Below are 20749 nucleotides of genomic sequence, written 5' to 3'. Positions count from 1 at the left end.
ATAGCGAGTTAGGGTCATGCATTTGATATCGCAAATTGATTGATGTTGCGGGAGCAAACATGTTCAACTGCCAACTCTGCAATATTGGCCTGAGCTTTGCACCAAAATAAAACACATTTAGGCCTGAAATGGGTTGGTTAATCATTCAAGACCACCACGCCATCTAGTGGCAAGTAGCTTACCAATAAATAAGTGGACAACTAGAGCTACGGCATTTAAAAGTACGACAACACGAGTCAACGATGTCCATCGATACCAAATACTGAAACACTGTTCAAATTAGGAATCCAGACCATTTAATCGTTTTAAAAAAACAAAATCTTTATTCATAACAGTATAAACAAAAACGGATGAGCATAAGGGAGTCCGAAGTCCAAAATATCCAGATCTGGACTCAGCTCTTCCATATCAATAAGCCGGCCCGCTGCTACTCCTCTGCAGCTGGTTGATATGAAGTCACTGTCCGGCTGATATTACGTCAGTGGTCCGCAGGGGTCCTGGACGACAGCGGCGATCAACGCAAGTCCTGAAGGGCTGGCAATGACCACAGCTAGTAGTCATGGAGGAGGGCATCTACTTGGACCTCTGCCTCATCTTCCTCCTTTTACGCTTCAGCCTGCACACGTGAAACATTGGTTACTTAAATTGAACTGAACAGCAAATCGCTCATGATGTAACGTATGGTGAACGGAAATTATTTTACCTGCGCATACGCTTCTTCCTCCACTGCAAAGGTGAAACAAAAGTTTGCATTCATATTATTGTGACGTCATCAGACTCAACATCATTCTGTAAATATGGTACTTAAAATACAACTTGACATTACTTCTGATAGCCATGCCACTATCCCGTTTGCTAATAGGTTAGCTTAGCCATGATTCGGCTAGCCACCACGCAGTAACGCTAAAGGGTTGCGATTATTAAAACGAAAAAATACATACCTTGGCTCTCATGTTGAGGAGTTTAGTCTGAAAAGAACACAAAATAGATTAAACATTCGTTAGATGGCTTAAAGAATAACACGATTTACTTGGATTGCTGAAGCGAATATTTTCTTGATTGTGCTCACCTCTCAAGAGAAGGTCCAGGAAGAACGTCATAAAAGAGCGACTCGGTATTTATAGGGTTGGCGCCGCTGGACTTTTTGACAGCTGGTGAGCTGGACGCTCTTGAGAAGCGTAGGGACCTAAAGCTGGGGTTCCAATCTTTTTTGTTCCAAGGACCGGCATATTCCTAAAATAAATTGGAGGACCGGTAGTCAATTTCAATGCCTCAATTTTGAGATGAATCATTTTTAATCAAAGGATATGGCTGTTTTCAAGATGGTTTATTTGTCATATTCACAACAATTAAAGCAACAGCAATGACATAGCCTACTTGAGTCTCGGGCTCCCCTAACAACAATGCAATAATATAGAAAGTACAACTACAATTTATAAGAGCAACACAAGAAAAGGCTCCTGAGACAGTGTTTTAGTCGATTATGTCTTTGTGTCGGGGGAAATAACGTGACTTGTATACCCTAAAAAATGAAATAATTTCCTGTTAGTACCGGATGACATAAAGGGCTAGCAATAATTATCACTGATTTGTCAATCATTATACAATCAATCAACACAAGGTGTAAGACTTTTCAAAAAAGTAATGTATATTAATGTGGGGACATGTCGGGCTATTTCTCCATTACATTTAGATAGATAAGATAGTAACATTTGCTATGTTTAATTAGAACCTATTGTCAAATGTATTTGTAAATAATACTTTGGCAAACACTCATTTAATCTAACAGGCCCATGTCTCATATTTATTGCAGATGTCCTAGCAATTTTAATTCAAAACCAGGGCTCTTCAAAAAAAAGTTCAACAAGGACAACTATCTATATCCATTTTCCCTGGCCCATTGAAAACATGAGATGTTATGTCTTCAAACCCTCTGTAATGCAGTATGTTAACATTACATGTGTACCAGTAAGAAGTTTAATCAAATAAACTTTATAGGCCTATATTACTAGTAATTTCCTACATAAGACAATCCCAATCCAACACTTGCATTCAGCACATTTTAATTTAGTAAACATTCAGAAATAAAAATTGACATTTCCTAATATGCGATTTATAAAATTTAAAAATGTATGACACGTATAGACACCCGCAAAAACGGAGATCATTTGCTTGCGTGTATAGGCTTTTGTTTATAGAATCATGACTAAGTGACGAAACAAAGTTTTCACTGGACAGCTCAATACAGAAAAACAAGCATGCATGTGATGTCAGGTGGCTTTTTAATGTTTCCAAAAATAGTCTCTGAAACAGGGATTTGTTTTACAAAAGCATCCACATATTAAACAGCTATGGAAGTCTTATGTAAACAGAATGTTGAACTCCTTAAAAGCAGTAGTGGCATAAGAAATCCAAAAAAATGGAGAACTCTGAAAAACCTACTCCTCCATGTACAGAGCAAAATAAAAAATATTGTATATTTACTCAATTTTCCACAAGCAGAAGAACCCAATTGAAATGTGATGGATGCTAAAAGGAAAGTTCAGACGGTTGTTGTACTGGTGTACGTTCTAGATGCAGCCAGAACAAAGTATATGTGCTGGCATTAAACTAATATTAGCATGCTTTTGTTGATGGCATGTGACTTTAGGATCCTAATGAGATGTTAAATCCCTTTCCTCCCAAGCAGCAGGTGAACAATTGTTACTTGTTTTTCAAAAATGGATGGATTAACTTCAAAAGGTTTAAATGTCCCACACAAATACATTGGCAGCCTGCTGTGTAGAAATACTCCAGGTCACACAGTGAGAACCGTCCTATTTAATGTAGATTTAATTGACAGTTTTTAGCCAAGTTGGATACTCTTCATGTGGGAAAGAAAAATAATAGTATATGCCCTCAAGATCCTCTTGGAATTCGGACTAATATTCGGTGAATCTGTTTTGTGCCAAGGACACGTTTTATTGAGGAGCAGCAAAATCCCAATCTGACATTAAATTTGGAGGTATTCACGTCGGCCAAACTGGCCCTCAGACAGCTGGGATGGAAGGATTCTTGACCATCTGTTCTTTGGGTCCTCCGATGTCTGTCAGTATTTTCTTGGAAAATAAAAAGCTGAGAAGGATGGATTTACTCTGCAGCTTCGGTCTCCATCGCCTGCCCGGTTGCACTCTCCACGGTCTTGGAAGCCTTGCGGGGGGAAAACAAAGATAGGAGAATGTGGAAAAGCGGTATCTTTTTTTTTATTATTGAACTCCCATTTCAAAAAGCCATTGGTATTTCAGCTTACCTTCTTTTTCTTCTTCTTCTGGGCCTTGCGGCTGGCAGAGCTCTGGAGCAAAGCCTTTGGAAATAAATGCAGCAGGTCATTAGCCTGTAATGTGGGTCCCGACAGCACTGTCTCCATTTAACAAGTAAAGAATTGATACCCGAGTCCTTTCTCCCACCCCTCACCTTCAGCTCTGGATCCTCAACTTCATGCTCAGACTTGTAGAGATCTGGGTCAAACAGGCTGTTTGTGATTCGCAGCGGTCCATTTGCCATGAGCAAAACGGTGAACTTGAACTGGGCAACAAACTCGCCTATGGAAGAAAGCGTATAGATATGGAATTAAAAACACATGGGCTGGAGTTGTTACGGACTATTGTATACAACTTTTCCTATATATTATTTGTAATTGCACGTCATACGATGGGTGGCTTAAGATAATTAAATACATAGTATTTACAACCACTCTTATTCCCCTTACCCTCTTTTTCATGCAACACGTTGAACGGCTGAACCAGCTCATGCTTGGAGCACTCAACGACTCCCATTCTGGCTTTGGACTCATCCTGAAGGGCTCTGTGGACCCAAAGGAGCCATTAGCCAAATAAAAAAACAAATTTAGACAGAAAGACATTACACAAAACATTTGACTCATTAAGAGAATAGTAATTGGGGAAAAACAGCACAGATAAACTTGCCCCCTCTAGCTGAAGTATGTTTAAAGTGACAACATACAAATGGGAGTGTTTTGTATTAAAAAAATAAGTATTTTGCAAAGCGTTTGTAGTGTAGCATTAACATGCCTGAGAGTAAAGGGCATGGCATCAAAGCGTCTCTCCACTTCGCTGAAAAACATCCGAGATGTCTTCATCTTCAGGCCGTACACCTTGTTGGGATCCCTCTTGTAGATGGTGGTCCGCTGCCCGCCGTCCTTGGCCTGTGGAAGGTGGATTACATTATTGGCAAGGACAAATTACAACTTCAGGCTTCCTAGATAAGGCATATAAGGGCTGTTTAGAGGGCCCCTATCAGACTTTAGCCTGTGCAGGGTATAGTGAGGGCTGGCCCCAAACTAAAGATTGTACTTATAGACTTAATTGACCCGTCAAGACAAGTGACTTATCGTGACACTTTTAAAGTAATAATTTCAATACATTTCGGATGGAATTGGGAAATGGTTTGAGTTCCAGGACGGAGTGTTATACAAACCCAAAAAATGTGGCTACCGTTAAAATATTATTTTTTAGAGCACAGGCACAAAGCGGGCCACATATTACCGAAAAAGCGGTTCCGAATGAGTTTGAAACACCACGACATTGAACATTTAGGGACATGTATAAAGCATACAACTATATTTAAAATTGAACAAATGCCACAGAGCATGGCAGTTGTCAAAAAAACAAAAAAAAACAGGTTGGTATTTTCGTGTCCGGTGCGGCTGGATCCATCGAGTTGAAGCAGTTAATGTCACTAGTGTCCGGCATGTACAGTCCTAACCCCCGCTGTGTATTCAAGTTATTTAAATCGACGCCGCTTGTTCAAGGTCTGCGTTCAGCCACTTATATAGCATCCCGTCAGCTAGCTTCAAAGAAGTTTAACCCTCCGTGGACGTCATAAGTGAAGCATCTACAACTAAAGGAATAAATAAGGGGAATACATTGTTTCTGAGATAACCGTTTTCTTTTACTGTTTGCATCTGAAATTCTTTACAGACTTGCCATTTAGTATGCCAAAACATTGTGAGAATTTGTGGTTTGGTCAAAACCTTAGTACGAGTAGTTTTTAATTTGATCAACTATTATTGTCATCATCAGCGTCACAGTGTGAGGATAGTATGGACTATTTAACCCCCCACCCCTCCACCTGTGACAGGGGGCCGCAGGTGGAGGGGGTTAAGTCAACTTCAAGCGATATAGTTAGTTACGTGGAATAAGTGATTACAAATAAATATTAAGAGTAAGGATTAAGAGAATGGATATGAACAAGGGCGATGCAGGGGGGCAGATCCATGGAATGAGACGTTATCGTGTAGAGATTAGAAACATCTCTAAATGCACAGTAAGGGCGCAGATTCTTGAGATCTGATATTACTCGAAAAACAGAGTGCACATTGAGTCCATCTGAACGTAGCCATTGGTCTCCTGCCTATTATTTCATCATTCAAAGAACATTGAACAATACATAAAAATATGTATTTATATGCATGTATAAATATGACTACGGTTGTGGCTTGCTATAATCCAGTTGTCCATGCTTGTAAACGGGTACAGATAATTGGCAAGTTGCTTTTAATACAGGTTTGTCTGCAAAACGCCAGACATTGTCATTGTCCCGCTTTGCGCCAGAGTATTAATTCCTCCTCGTCTATTCAAGCCTATTTTGCGTTTCGGCAGAGCAGGACATTGAAAATATCAACCTCATCTTAAAAAATACATTTTGAAGGAGAGATCGTATTCAGACGAGTCCAAGTGTGCTTTGATAAGACCAATTTCTCACAGTAAGTTAGTTAGAATCAACCTAACATTGACGTATGAAAAATAAACTCGAGCATCCCTTCAATTTCTTATATATGATCCGATTGCATATTGACTCACGCCTAGTATGAACCCCCACTGGCGTATGTGGATGAAAGAAGCTCCAACAGGTGTTAATGTTAATAACGGTTATGATGTTTCCTTCGCGGAAAAGCATACCTAGAAATAGCGTGATTATTATCAAGGTGGCCATCGAGTTGTAATTGGCTATGTTGAGGGAATATGTTAAAGAAGGCTATGTTCAGTCTAGTCTTTGGCGTGCTTAAAGCTAGAGTAAGGATGTGATCACTCCTTTAAGAGAGCCACATTATTATGAAAAAGTATATTTAATTCAGGCATCATCCATGGAAGGGTCTCTGTTGAAAGAACGAAATAAAAAGAGTGATGTTACCTTTCCCTCGCCGGTGCTGATCAGCACATCGACGGCGTACACCTCGTGAACTTCAAACTCGGCCTTCTCGTGGTCTTTCCTACAATCACAACGAAGAGCTTGAGTCACTGCTGAACGATGGTTGTGGAAGGTTTCAAACCACACCGACTAGGGAACTAATATTTACCTTTGCTGCTCGTTGGGATTTTGAATAATCGTTTTCTCGCCATCAATAATGTGCTGTTTCAGCTGGTGGGACAGCATACCTGCGAGGTTAAGTATCAATTTAGGACAAGTATACAGTGCGACACAATGTTAAGGCTAAAGAAATACTGGCTGACGTCGACGGAGGGTCCACCGTTGACTCACCCTCGATGGGGGAACACTTGAACGACTTGGCGATCTTGTTCCAAGCGTCTGTCACTTGTGAGTTCTGGTGGACAATAGAGACACCTGGATTAGCCAAAGCCATGAACAGTGAGATAGTGTACTCTTTGGGGCTCATCGCCAGAGGTGGGCGAGAACCATCCAACATGTACCTGGTTCCCAGGCTTGACCAGGCGTATGGCGGCCTCAGCACAGAGGTGAGCGGCCCTGAGCACGTCAGCCTTCCGGCCCGTCAGGGGCGCATCCTGAAGAAAAAATGGCAACAAATGCATGTTAGGTATTAGGAAACATTGCGCAGGCCTCATATTATAAGATTTGTCCCCTACAGTGACGACATACCTTGGTCACTCCAACGACAAGGCTGTGGGCCACGTTTGATATGAAGCCGTCGACATGCACACCCAGATCACTGAAAGGAACAGAACATGTAATTTCCCCCCTAAAATACATGACAACCTGGAATGTTGTGTAATTTTAACAGAAAGATTAGTGGAGCATACATTTTAACGAGGTCTCCATCCTTGAGAATTATTTCAGCATCGCTCCTCAGAGGAGAGAAGTGGCATACACAGTTGTTGACTGAGACACTTGTTGGAAAAGCAATACCTGCGAATGACAAGGGCATAAATAATATAAACATATGCACATAGTATAAATAAAGCACAAATAATGGTAATGAAATAAGATAAGGCCGTAAATCGGCATAGTATATAACAACAGCCATTAAAGATAAAGACCTTTCTTCATGTCCTTCTCCTTTTTAAAGACTTTCCCAGTCTCTGTGCTGATGAAGGCGTCTCCCATATCGCAGAGGCTCAGCACAGGTACACCTGCTTTGGCCGCGTCGACCACGACCTTCAGGGCCTCTGCACGGGGACAAGAAACAAAAACAGGTGGCAGGGTTATTATTAAATCACAAACTTAAAACTGCATTTAAGAAGTGTCCCTTAAACACCATGGCGGGCCACTTGCTTGACATTTCTGGGACAAATGAATAATTCCCAAGAAATGTTTTTATCATCAATTACTATTTTTGACTTGTTGATTGTGTGACTTGAATGCTTCCACTGATAAAGCTTGCACGAATGTTTGTCTTTACACGCAATCAAGCTAGCATGAGTTTGACATTTGACCAACTTGATGACAGCTTGCGAGTCACTATGTTCCCTTTGTCGATGATCATGAACCACGACATTTACCGTCCATACATTAGTGGCTTCATGACGACCATCAAGCTAAGTCCATCAAGCCGCAGCCCGTTTTGTAACATGCTATAGCCTAGCATAGTGATCCTACGCGATGAGGCTTAGCTGGCTACACCAGCTAGCCATTGTTACCTAGCGGTAGGCTAACATTAGCTTGTAAAGCTTAGCAGAGAAGCACAATTCCCGAGGCTATATGACAGCAGCGTGACTGGAAAGCTACAATTATAGCCAACAAAAAACGATTACATGAGTATTTATTGCGTATCATATCCACATTCGTCGGAAATGCGCTTCTTAATCATAATAACACCCCATGCCTTTCCTAGGGCACATGGCCACACCAAGGTAGACCAATGGTAAATTCATACTCACGGTTAGCGATCTCAGCCCCCATCTTGTACTTGGTGACCACCAAGTCATCAGCGATGGTCTGCTCCTGTGAATCTTCATCCCCAGACATATTGACAATTTGTGGTTAGCGCTCGAAATAACTTTTATTCGCGGCGTGTCTCCTCCACAGAATCGACCACGCTGCCCGGTTCTCTCAACAGCGCTCCACTCAAAGGCCCGCCCGACTCCGGCTACTAGACCCCGCCCACATCAGGCTAACGTCCGCTGCACGCCAACGACGCGTCATCTGCGTCTGCATGCCTCCATCTCATCTCAAGTCTGTCTACTATGTGCCATTTGCATCTGCATGCCTCCATCTCATCTGAAGTCTGTCTACTGCTCGGTGCCGTTTCGTATCTGCGTTCTGTCAGGGCAGGGATAGTGAGAACATCTTTGTTGTTGCACAAGATTTATTATAGTACATATAACGTATACAAAATATATATATATATTTGATCAACACAGCAACATTGGAATACTTCAGGTCAATGCAAATAACATTGAGGGCCATATAATTATAATTATACAATACTATAACTGTTCATAGTTGGAATTCAAGTTAATAAAAAATCAATGATTCATCTTAATTCACATTGGCCTAAGCCAATGTGAATTCCACATTGGCTCAGCCACATTTATGCTTCATGAACAAATATACATTGCAACAGCACTATACCAAGCACTATAATCAGACATACCTTTTTTTCAGGTTTTAGAGTTAATGCAACTGTGATGTATTTATTTACAACAGATCAAATCTTTTCCAAATCTTGTGCGTCACTCTACATTATTAGGTACGTATAGCATCTGGCTTTAGAAACAGTCTGCTGTGCCAATAGTCTGGGTTGTCAAACGATGCACACATGCTGCTGCCCATCTCCTGAGTCACATCCAGCCCCTTCGCCGGGAGGTTCTGGTACTCTGGCTGCTCACACCCATGCGATCTCTCGGGAAACCCGTCCATCTCCTCATACTCCTGGGCTGTTCTAGCTACCCTCGCTGAGAGTGTCCCAGTTCCCGTCATGCCGTTGAGCTTCTCCACTAGTCTTGCTTGCTGGTTTGCAGAGAGGGACTCCACATCACACGCTTCCTCCTGTCTTGGTTTTCTCAGTATCTTCAATGATAGAAGCTCTTTCGGTGTCGCCTCCTTCTCCACCGTCTCCCCAGTCTCCATTGCTGCTTGAGTCGCACAACGTGTCTGACTGCTATGTCTATCAGTCACAACAGTGTCTTGGCCTTGGGCATGAGAGCCTGATAAAACGTCCATGTCTTCATATTCTCCAGATTCTCGATGTGCCTCTCCTGGCTCCTCTGCCTCACGTGGTGTCCTACTCTCTGGATGTTCACCGGACGGAACATGGTTCTCCAGTGAGTTGCTTTGATCGGCCACAGCTACCACGCAGACCTCCACTGGCCGGGGTTCCTCCACCACAGAGCCTTGAGGTGTTGTAGTGGTCCTGTGACCCTCGCCCCCCGCTATGGGTAAAGGTGTGGAGGCCGGGGTTTGCAAAGAAGGTTCTCCAGGGCAGTTAAGCTGTTGGTTCATCACCTCATAGTCTTGGGGAGAATCTGGAGGGTTCGCCAATGGAGACAGTTGACCCCTGGTCGAGTTTGAGTTTCTGCCACCAGTGTGACTGAGCCTTGTTACTGTGAGACAAGAGACACCGGATGTGTTATACTTTCATGGGAGGTGTTCGATACACTATAAATGATGGGTGTCATCATGACATTGATGCAGTTTATAGCTAGTTTCTTCTCGGTATACACTGAAGTCAAGGTAAAGGGAAATGGACATGCGTTCGGACGCTTACTATGTCTTACGATAAATCCTTACCTCTTCCCGAACCGCTACAGGACGAACCCGGTAGGACGTAGCCGTAGTTGTCGATCTCCTCTTCATCGTCCTCGTCCTCGGTCGGTGCTCTATGGGCGGACGGCTCCGAGGCGGTGGAGAGCTTCCTGGGTGCCAGACCCATGGACGTGTGTGAACCGGCCCGTGCACTCATAACCCGTCTGGGCCTGTGAAGGCTGCCCGTCAGTGGGATGCCCTCCTGGAGCTCCCCCTCCTCTGGGTCTCTCCTCCGGCCCCCCAGACCCTCAGATATGGTGCACGCCGAGGTCAGACGGGACCTTTGGGGTCGACGCTGAATGGGAAACGGTTCTGTTTATCGAACAGCCAAGCTGAGCTAATCTTGTTCTCTTGAAGGGACCATTGGGGAACAGTCGACACATTCGTATGCACTTCATCTACTGCTGTGATCAGTTCTTGGCATAGGGGCAGATTCATTATATTGATTTGTCCATGGCCATTTGCCAAATGGTAGTAATGGTAGCGGACCAGACTGAAGATATATTAAGGAGATAGCTTTATGTGTGCTCAACTATTGCATTTACATATACTCTGGATTATTTCTGTGCATGTTGTTTTCTTTGTGTTTGCAGTGTTTTCTCGTCATGTGTGAGAGCAGACCGACCTTTTCTCCTGTTCTGGGGGCCATAGGCAGATACCCCACTGGTCCACCTTGAGATGAACAGCTCTACAGGAGACAAACAAACCAAGGAGATGAAGTGCTTGTTCCAAAAGACCATCCATTAGGATCGTCTGAAGGGAAAACATGCATTATCCTGTGAAGGTTTATCCTCAGACAGGATGGACAAGCATTACTTTAGGAGCCATATTTTGTATATGTCTAGTTTGCATATATTGAGTTACTGTTCTGCATTGAATATGATTATTATTAAGATTGCATATTAGCATGGACCCATAAGGCTTCCGTAGATGTAATTACCTCAAAAGAAGCTACATTATGAGCGGGAAAACAGAGCTAGAAGCATACGTCGCAACACGTATTTTCTGTGTTGACCTTTTTTAAGTTAAATGTCAAACTAACTTGTTTAATGAGTCAAGCCAGAGCCGGCCCTAGGCATAGGCAGTATAGGCAAATGCTTGGGGCGCCGTCATCCGCGGGGGGCGCCGAAAACGGGGAGAAAAAAATAATAATATATATATATATTTATATATATATACACTATTTTTTTTTTTCAGTGCCATTACTACTATTATTTCGAAATATTATTTAAGCCCACAGCAACATAAAGTCATAGCAAAGGCTATTAAATAATGGAGAAGCCTTTTTTCTGGGTGCCTGCCTGGCTCGTTGCTCTGTACCTGCCCTCTGTGAGGGGGGGCGGGGTCAAGAGTGTGCAGTTAAAGTGTATTAATGTTCATATTTCACACCTTAGCTTTCACATATCATTCATAGGCTATATATACATTCATTTCACTGCACTTTACTGTTTTTTGCACTGTGGTTAGACTGAATTGCATTGCAATGACAATAAAGTAGATTGAATCTCATCACATTTTCATAAGTCTATATTAGTCTCATGTATAGCACACCAAGCATCTGTTTTTTTATTAAAATGTAACATGCAGTCGTCACATATACTTCTCTTCTCCCTTCAGATGCACTTTTAAAATATTTCAGTACCACCCCCAGTGACACAGCATCAGGTGCTGCTGTCCCGTCTACCTCTGCACAGCCCTAATTTTGTATTTTTTTTAGACTTCAGTTGAGTGCTTGTTTAATCTCTGGTTAGAACCAAACTAGATAAACCATACTACATTTAATTGTATTTACAATAATTTGAATCTGAACTCTATCTATTATTTTGCTTATGAATGCCTTTAGTAAACATCATGCATTTCTTTGCAGTATTTTGTGCATACTTATTGTATGAGTGATTCATTGCTTGTTACTTGGTTTGTAATACGTTTCGTGTGTTTAATTTTCTATCTAAAATCAAAGAGTCTCAAAGACAAAGCTTTGTAGCTTCTCTGAGTTTATGAACATTGGTAGTCGAATTTACTGTGCGATCCAACGGGGTAGGGGGCGCCAGAGAAAAATCTAATTGGTCAGGTGGCCGGCCCTGAGTCAAGCTCATTGCTTCTTTAGGCTTACCAAGTGTTGTGAACATTGGAAAGAATACTGGAAGACAACGTTACAATTACCCTTTGAAAGTTCATCCTCAGACCGGACAGACAAGGGTTAGGGTCAGACAAGCATTACCCTGTGAGAGTTTATCCTGGGACGGGACAGACTGCGTGGTGGAGAGAAGCTGAGTGGAGGCGTGGCCATGCCGTCCTCCATGTCCTCCATGTCCTGCAGCTCCTGCTCCTCCAGCTCGGCCTCCACCAGACCCCTCTCCGACTCCCGGTGGTGCAGCTCCACCACCCCTCCTTCCTCTCCCTCCGACTGCAACATCACAGTAGAGGTGAAGGCTCTTCACCACCAGCCACCAAACAGCTCAATAGACTCTGAGTCTATTGTCAGATGAACTTAAAGTCTACAAAAACACACCTTCATGACGAGGAATCTACGCGGGTCTCTTGCCATACGCGTGAAGTCACTGGCCAGCTCTTTGAAAGTCGGCCGTATGTTTTCATCGATCATCCAGCCTGCGAAAAACATATTGAACACAGTGAGCGCTTAACGTAGGGCTCGTGCCTCGGTGGACAGACGTTACGGGTCTTAACTCACACTTGACCATGAACATGTACACGTCTATGGTGCAGATCTGTGGCTGGGACAGGCGCTCGCCCTTCTCCAACAGACTGAGCAGGTCGTGGGGCGGGGTCGAGGCGTAGGGCTCAGCTCCGAAGGACATCATCTCCCACACCGTCACCCCTAGTGAGCGAGGCAGGCACAGGAGATAAGAGGTTTATGCCATTAAAGATTCCATTCTTCAAAAAGTCAAAATCCTAATGTAAGTTGTCACCAAGACACTACAGTCAGTAGCAGAGATCTCTCTCTCTCTCTCTCTCTCTCTCTCTCCCTCTCTCTCTCTCTCTCTCTCCCTCTCTCTCTCTCTCTCTCTCTCTTAATTAAATTAAAATTCTCTCTGACACTCTCTCTCTCACACACACACACAAACACACTTACCATAACTCCACACATCACTCTGATGGGTGTATCGTCGAAATAAAATACTTTCCAGCGCCATCCATTTTATGGGTGTCTAGGAGAGATGAATCACAGACGCCCGTATGATCGGTTTGGATTCCATTAAGCAGCTGGCAGTTAGTTACTCACGGTGACGAATCACTGAGTGAAATGAGTCACGCTCACCTTTGTTTCACTGTATACATATTTCTTCTCGTCGGGATGGAGAAGGTCTGCCACACCGTAGTCTGAGATCTGGACCTGGTAATCGTTCTTCAGCAGAACGTTGCGTGCGGCCAGGTTTCTGTGGACCATGCCGTGTTCCTCAAGGTAGAACATACCCTGGGGGGCACAGAGAGGAGAACACGATTCATTGACGGGTGTAATATGAAAATGTAATATATAGTATTATATATAGAATAAAGTGTAGTATATATTATTATATATAGAATAAAGTATAATATATAGTATTATATATAGAATAAAGTGTACTATATAGTATTATATAGAATAAAGTGTAGTATATAGTATTATATAGAGAATAAAGTGTAGTATATAGTAGTATTTATAATAAAACTCTGGATGCTCTTACTTTTGCAATCTGCACACACCAGTTGAGCAGTCTCTGGGGATCAAGGCTGTCTCTGTGGTGCCTGATGTGCTCCAGCAAAGACCCCTGGGAGCTGAACTGGGTGACCAGTTGAAGGCTGGAACCTGGACAAACACCCAACAGCCTGACTATATATGGGTGGTCCAGGCTGCCCATAGACAGCATGTGCTGTGAAAACCAAGACAATGATTTAGTGATTAATTATTACGAATTTCCTCTTTATGATTTTTGATATGATACGTTAAGCCTATGAATCTAGTTTTATGAACTACAAAATAGCCTTCTATCTATGCTACCACAATGCTCTTTTAGATCTGAAGATGATGACATAATAGAGATGAAAACACTGGTTCTCACATCAGTGATGTCATTGAAGGTCTGTCGCCCAGAGCTGTCCTCAATGGTCTTGATGGCGACAGGAATCTTTACAGTTTCTCCCTCAGGAGTCCAACATCCCTACACACCATTTCAAACCTCAGTTCATTTGGAGGGATTATATATAGTTGTAGATGTAGTAGTACTTCTATATAAATTAAGTTATGCAATATTATTTAGCCATTGAAAGTCCTACCTTGTGCATTTTACCAAAAACTCCAGTTCCAAGGCCCTTGATCTTCTTCAGCTCAGAAGCTCTGAGGATCCGTGCGTAGACTTTAGTCCCCTTCTCTCCAGGACCCAGCGGCTCAAAACTCTGCCAAGGTAAAATAGAGGTGGTTATTCAAAATAAACCCACAAGGGGCCATCCGTGAACACACAGAGGAGTACGTTACTAGTGTAGGTGGTCGCTGGGATAGACTCACCTCCCCACTCTCTAGGTACCTCCTCATGGCTCTCTTGCTACGGATGGCAAGTCCTCTGTGGTACAGCAACCCCAGCAGGAACAGCACCAAGCACACTATCAGGCCGGCTGGGACCCCCAGTGCGATGCCTGTGGTCTGTCTACTACCGGGAAGGTTGAGAGTCTGCTAGTTATTACTGTAACGAGACTCAACGTGTAGCGTTTAATGTTCACCAAAAGAGGAAAGCCCTTACTTTTTACTGGCTAGGAGTGCAGTCTCCGAACAGTCATCCAGCTCAGGGCCAATGCATCTGCAAAGGTTCACGCATGTTCATCTTTGTATGGTATACATAGTGTGCCACCCTATGAGATAAGAGACACGCTAATGCAGGCTCACCCTTGGGTACAGTTGAGGTGGCAGGGCTCACAAGCCCCCTCCTTGTTGGGGTACTTGAAAATGACCCCCTTCTGTCCGTCTGTCAATCCACTTGGACACGAGGGCACGCAGTAGGGGCCATCCCTCAGTCTGGCACATGTCACACACTTATCTGGTCCCTGATTGGTCAAACATTAAAGTGGTGTGTGAGAAAAACAAAAGCCGTTATCTGTCATATCAGCAGTCAGAATATTGGACTTTTTGCCAGCCGGGAGAACGTTGAAAATGATGCTGAGGAGTTCTTGTTATTATTTCTATATCAGGTCGAAAGCGAATCAAGCAGCAGGTTTCAAGATGTGTGAGAGGCTAATTAATCAATTTCCAATTTAAAAGACATTCAATCACAATGTGAGGCATTGGATCCAACACAAGCAGTTTTATTACTGAGGTACACAGTGGTCAAATTACAGGGCTGGTATTAGCAGGGGAATTATAGTACTGAAGACTTTGCATGGCATAGCCTACTACAGTGTTCATTCAAGCAGCCCCTATGAAAAAAAAAAAAATCCACAATCCACATCATCATCATAGTATTTAAATTAGGCTAATCGTTTGCATGTTTGTGCTGTTTATGTCCTACTGGTGTGTAAGCTAATGTTGCAGTTCCGACCTGCCATGGTACGTCAAAATAGCAGCACCAACTGCGCTATCCGCTAGTGCACTTAGACCAGGAATTTTTCGGTCAGTTGCGCAACTGCTTAATCGATCAGTAAGATAGCAACACGCCTCTGCTTTTCGCTGAGCGCAAGTTTAGTGGCGCTTTGCTGTGGGGGAAAATCAGCTTTGCGCCGGGTGCAAACTAGCAACGATACATGCGTCGTGTAGAAAATCAATTGCGCTGGGTGCAAGATAGGGCCCATCATCTCCTAGTGCTCTACATGTGTGTGTGTGTGTGGTGGCAATAAATGGCTTGAACAGAAAATCAGTGTTCCTTCCTACATTCTCATCGGTACCATGGAGATGGTTGGTGGTTTCCTGTGAACCAATGCTAGACAGAGATTCTTCTGTAGTGTAAAACATTGTTTTGTGAGTGTAAAGTTACCGGCCCAGTACAGCTGAACCGTCCCTCCTGCAGCTGGCACTCTGGGTGACACGCGACACACTCGCCGTTGGACCCCGCGATCTCCCTCACTTCTCTGGTGGAGACATGGCACAAAACATTGACAGCCAAAAGGTACTGGGTGCATGTCCTAACTGAAGGCATCATAGAACAAGATGCCAAGGGCATGTGGCCTTCTTAATGACACTAACCTGAATTCACTGTAATAAAAGCATCTGCTAAAATGATTAAATAGCAAAATATTAAAAATCCCACACAACTAGAAAAAAACCAGTTTATAAATACTGACCCGGTGTAGAAATGGCAGCTGGCAACACAGACGCCATCGCGTCTGTAGTTCCTACAGGAGACACACTGGTCGGGCCCCGGGCCCCAGCAACCCGCCTCCGAACACAGAGGGTCACACACCCGGCCCTCGGCCACTGGAGCCACAGGGGGAGATCACTGGAATCACTCAACCATTAAAATATGAACAATGATTGATATAAATATAGCTACAGAATAATACATAATGTGTGTTACTTATTGAAGTGCTCACTTAAAAATTCCACACTGCTCCAGAGGTCTGTTGAGCTACATGTATATCTGTGGAGCTACATGTTTAACCCACCACACTGAGGTCTGTGGAGCTACATGTCTAACCCACCACACTGAGGTCTGTGGAGCTACATGTCTAACCCACCACACTGAGGTCGGTGGAGCTACATGTCTAACCCACCACACTGAGGTCGGTGGAGCTACATGTCTAACCCACCACACTGAGGTCTGTGGAGCTACATGTCTAACCCACCACACTGAGGTCTGTGGAGCTAGATGTCTCACCATCCACACTGAGGTCTGTGGAGCTAGATGTCTCACCATCCACACTGAGGTCTGTGGAGCTAGATGTCTCACCATCCACACTGAGGTCTGTGGAGCTAGATGTCTCACCATCCACACTGAGGTCTGTGGAGCTACGTGTCTAACCCACCACACTGAGGTCTGTGGAGCTACATGTCTAACCCACCACACTGAGGTCTGTGGAGCTAGATGTCTCAACATCCACACTGAGGTCTGTGGAGCTACATGTCTAACCCACCACACTGAGGTCTGTGGAGCTACATGTCTAACCCACCACACTGAGGTCTGTGGAGCTACATGTCTAACCCACCACACTGAGGTCTGTGGAGCTACATGTCTAACCCACCACACTGAGGTCTGTGGAGCTACATGTCTAACCCACCACACTGAGGTCTGTGGAGCTACATGTCTAACCCACCACACTGAGGTCTGTGGAGCTAGATGTCTCAACATCCACACTGAGGTCTGTGGAGCTACATGTCTAACCCACCACACTGAGGTCTGTGGAGCTACATGTCTAACCCACCACACTGCTCCAGAGGTCTGACTCACCACAGTGCTCCAGAGGTCTGACTCACCACACTGCTCCAGAGGTCTGACTCACCACAGTGCTCCAGAGGTCTGACTCACCACAGTGCTCCAGAGGTCTGACACACCACACTGCTCCAGAGGTCTGACTCACCACACTGCTCCAGAGGTCTGACTCACCACACTGCTCCAGAGGTCTGACTCACCACACTGCTCCAGAGGTCTGACTCACCACACTGCTCCAGAGGTTTGTTGAGCTTGATTTCGTTGGGCCGGTTGTTGCGTCCGTGCAGCAGGTGGGTCCAGTTGACGGTGTGGTGGTAGCAGAGGTTGGCGTTCTGACTGATGAACACGCTGCCGTCGTTGATCTCACGCAGCGATCGCAGCCCCAGAGAGGTGAGGGTTGGGATATGCATCACCCCCAGGGAGAAACTCCTGAGACGGGCGAGGAGGAAACGACAGGGACTTTCAGTGAAACCTCATCAAAGTAAAAAACTGTCAACTGGAACAACATCAGACGACATAAGGATATCTGAGGACAAATTCAAACAGAGAACAAATGGGGACTAGGGAGAAACATGCTTTGTGTTAAGGACACAGAGAGAGAAGAGATGAACCATTGTCCATACCTCTTTACACTGGTGATGGACGGCAGTACGGCCCAGAGGGATCAGACACAAACATACAAAGGATTAGTAATAGATGACATGCATACACACAGTGGTTGGCCATTCAATGTTATTAGAAATGGAGATCACAGAGGGTTAGGTGGTGGGAGAAAATGTTAAATAGTTTCTGTTTATGAAAACACATGGCAGTTAATAAAAATTAGGTAAGGACGGTGCAGGAACACATGCAAGTCATGTGACACACACACACACACACGCGCACACACACACACGCACACACACACACACACACACACACACACACACACACACACACACACACACACACACACACACACACACGTCTTACTTGTGGAGTGACCTGCCCTGAATGGTGGTCAGACTGGAGAAAACTGAAAGATCGTTCAGCTCTTTGGGCCAGTACTGGATGTTGAGGACATCTGTCATATGAACACAGTATATTTATGGTCCTTTAATATACTACTGAACAAACACCCCACACAGCTGGAACAACATCAATTGTGTAGCTCCTCCTTTAACACACTACTGAATAAACACAATACAAGGTGGGATCAAAGTTAGTGTTGTAGCTCCTATAACATACTACTGAACAAGCATAGGCAAGACAACAACACAACACAACACAACACAAGGCTCACACCAACCTGTTATCTCTCTCACAGTGCGGAACACCTCCAGCTTCTTTGCATCCAAGGGTGGAATGTTTTTGTAGTCGTCTCTATTCAACAGTTAAAGGAAGACAACGTTATATTTAGTCTTGACGCAGACACTTTTGTTCAAGGTCAGTGATACAAGACATTAAGGAGCAGATAGGGGTACGACGTCTTACTCAAGGAGGCCTAAAGGTTAACCACCACACCGGACCCTGTTTATTCCAGCTGCTATCACAACACACTGATTGGTTGACAGATAGTTAGATAGATAGATAAAAACTTTATTAATCCCCCGGAGGGGAAATTCCTTTGTTACAACTGCCCGGCAGCGGGGGAAAACCCAGGATAAGATACCATACAATAAAAATAATAAGTGCTAATGAAAACAAAAAATAGAAGCTAAAGTAGATGCTAAAGTAAAGAAAAACAGAACATACAGGGCAAACACAACAAACGGAATAAACAATATATATTATGTAAATTATAAATGATAATAGGTCGATGCCACTTGCCCAAGGAACCCTGTGATCAGGAAGTGGAGGCTGCCTTGGATCTTGGTGCAGTTGATGAAGCTGTCGATGTTGCTGGAGTCCACCGTCTGGCGGTGCTCGGCACCCGTGCCTTCACAGGCTGCACAGAGACACAGAAACAGAGAGAGATACGTTAGTACTTCAGGAGGCCAGGAGGTAGCTCTGGTCACCCACAGAAACACAGAGAGAGATACGTTAGTACTTCAGGAGGCCAGGAGGTAGCTCTGGTCACCCACAGAAACAGAGAGAGATACGTTAGTACTTCAGGAGGCCAGGAGGTAGCTCTGGTCACCCACAGAAACACAGAGAGAGATACGTTAGTACTTCAGGAGGCCAGGAGGTAGCTCTGGTCACCCACAGAAACACAGAGAGAGATACGTTAGTACTTCAGGAGGCCAGGAGGTAGCTCTGGTCACCCACAGAAACAGAGAGAGATACGTTAGTACTTCAGGAGGCCAGGAGGTAGCTCTGGTCACCCACAGAAACAGAGAGAGATACGTTAGTACTTCAGGAGGCCAGGGGGTGGCTCTGACCCTTCTGTCTATAGATGCATGCCATACTTGGTAATGCAACACCCATCTGTTAAGTGGCCATTGCTCTAGTGTTTTGGAAAGTCTTTTCTGTGCTTCAGTAGCATTGCTAACGTTTAAAGGCTTTCAATTAAAGCACAGTAGAACATTTGGAAAAAAATATTGTGGACATTAAAAGAGAGAAATTTCTTTAAAAATACATTTATTTTTGTGTGTGTTCGTGCTCAATGCCTAAGTACTTGTAATCTGTTCACATTTCTTTGGTTTAAGAAGTGTTAAGGAGAAGGTTTGACGTCTCACACCAATGAAGGAAGCAGTAGTAGAACTGGCCCATCCTCCTCTTCATCTTACAGTTTTTTTCAATTGCTTGAACACTATTAGACACATGCTTAGACCAAAGCAACACAACTTGAAGTTTTTGTTTCTATACCTTAAACACATGTAACAATTCCTTAAACAAAAGCGCTGCTTTGCACTTTAGTTGCAATTGTGCAACACACTTGCTCCTTTCTGCAACACACTTGCTCCTGCACACTACACAGTATTTCATACATAAGACACTTAATTCAAAAATGACGTCTCATTGTACCATTGCTAAAACACATCTATTCAAAATCCTAAACACATTGGTTAATTGAGAATACTTACTTACACACCTGAAAACACTTTCTTCCAAAACTGAACACCAACAGTTTCATCCATAATAAGGACATTCCAACTCGAAAACAGGTATGTCTTCAACTCTCTACTTTCTACTCTACTCAGACTGTATCAGATAGAGAAGTATTCAATAACATAGAGCGAGTGAGCATTTCCAATATCAGACGCATCATGGTAAAGCACCAAATTACCATGAAGCAATTGTACAGGGTCCCATTTGAGAGAAAAAGTGTCAGGGTCAAAGGACTTCGACGTGAACATGTACAGGTAAGTGTTACAGTCCTTTACATTTACAATACAGTATTGGTGTCATCCAGTTACAGCTGAATATGTGCCATTGTATCAGTACCACATATACATTGTTGGTTTCCATCGGGC

General features: G+C 43.8%; 2 protein-coding genes across 2 annotated transcripts in view; both read right to left on the bottom strand.

Moving 5' to 3' along the window:
- Window positions 1-295: 295 nt before the first annotated feature.
- pa2g4b (proliferation-associated 2G4, b) lies at window positions 296-8505 on the bottom strand. The gene is made up of 16 exons (XM_060064788.1): window positions 8136-8505; window positions 7296-7424; window positions 7059-7164; window positions 6898-6967; window positions 6711-6803; window positions 6541-6604; window positions 6359-6437; window positions 6193-6271; window positions 4071-4204; window positions 3749-3843; window positions 3454-3581; window positions 3290-3343; window positions 1070-3189; window positions 942-968; window positions 704-726; window positions 296-616 (listed from the first exon to the last, which is right to left on the bottom strand). Exons 1-13 carry the CDS (start codon window positions 8221-8223, stop codon window positions 3130-3132), a joined length of 1179 nt encoding a protein of 392 aa, XP_059920771.1. The 5' UTR covers window positions 8224-8505; the 3' UTR covers window positions 296-616; window positions 704-726; window positions 942-968; window positions 1070-3129.
- A 162-nt stretch (window positions 8506-8667) lies between these two features.
- erbb3b (erb-b2 receptor tyrosine kinase 3b) overlaps window positions 8668-20749 on the bottom strand; it is a 20887-nt gene continuing 8805 nt past the window's right edge. The window contains exons 9-28 of the mRNA XM_060064824.1: window positions 19164-19281; window positions 18643-18716; window positions 18327-18417; window positions 17581-17783; window positions 16270-16402; window positions 15963-16056; window positions 14882-15039; window positions 14739-14795; window positions 14507-14645; window positions 14278-14397; window positions 14064-14162; window positions 13689-13874; window positions 13283-13438; window positions 13097-13172; window positions 12695-12841; window positions 12515-12612; window positions 12224-12409; window positions 10628-10690; window positions 9988-10297; window positions 8668-9800 (exon numbers count right to left, since the gene is read on the bottom strand). Coding sequence (XP_059920807.1) covers window positions 8944-9800; window positions 9988-10297; window positions 10628-10690; window positions 12224-12409; window positions 12515-12612; window positions 12695-12841; window positions 13097-13172; window positions 13283-13438; window positions 13689-13874; window positions 14064-14162; window positions 14278-14397; window positions 14507-14645; window positions 14739-14795; window positions 14882-15039; window positions 15963-16056; window positions 16270-16402; window positions 17581-17783; window positions 18327-18417; window positions 18643-18716; window positions 19164-19281 — 3365 coding nt within the window. The 3' untranslated portion in view covers window positions 8668-8943. The remainder of the gene's footprint in view (window positions 9801-9987; window positions 10298-10627; window positions 10691-12223; window positions 12410-12514; window positions 12613-12694; window positions 12842-13096; window positions 13173-13282; window positions 13439-13688; window positions 13875-14063; window positions 14163-14277; window positions 14398-14506; window positions 14646-14738; window positions 14796-14881; window positions 15040-15962; window positions 16057-16269; window positions 16403-17580; window positions 17784-18326; window positions 18418-18642; window positions 18717-19163; window positions 19282-20749) is intronic.

This window comes from Gadus macrocephalus, chromosome 1 (genome assembly GCF_031168955.1).
Source record: "Gadus macrocephalus chromosome 1, ASM3116895v1".
Classification (NCBI taxonomy): domain Eukaryota; kingdom Metazoa; phylum Chordata; class Actinopteri; order Gadiformes; family Gadidae; genus Gadus; species Gadus macrocephalus.
This window is presented reverse-complemented; position numbering and strand designations above follow the sequence as displayed.

Coding starts and splice junctions, on each gene's coding strand:
- pa2g4b (XM_060064788.1), bottom strand. CDS start 8,223: ATGTCTGGGGATGAAGATTCACAGGAGCAGACCATCGCTGATGACTTG. Junction 4,205..6,192: donor TCAGCACCGGCGAGGGAAAG/GTAACATCACTC, acceptor CACCTTCCACAG/GCCAAGGACGGCGGGCAGCG. Junction 3,844..4,070: donor GCCATGCCCTTTACTCTCAG/GCATGTTAATGC, acceptor TTGGGTCCACAG/AGCCCTTCAGGATGAGTCCA.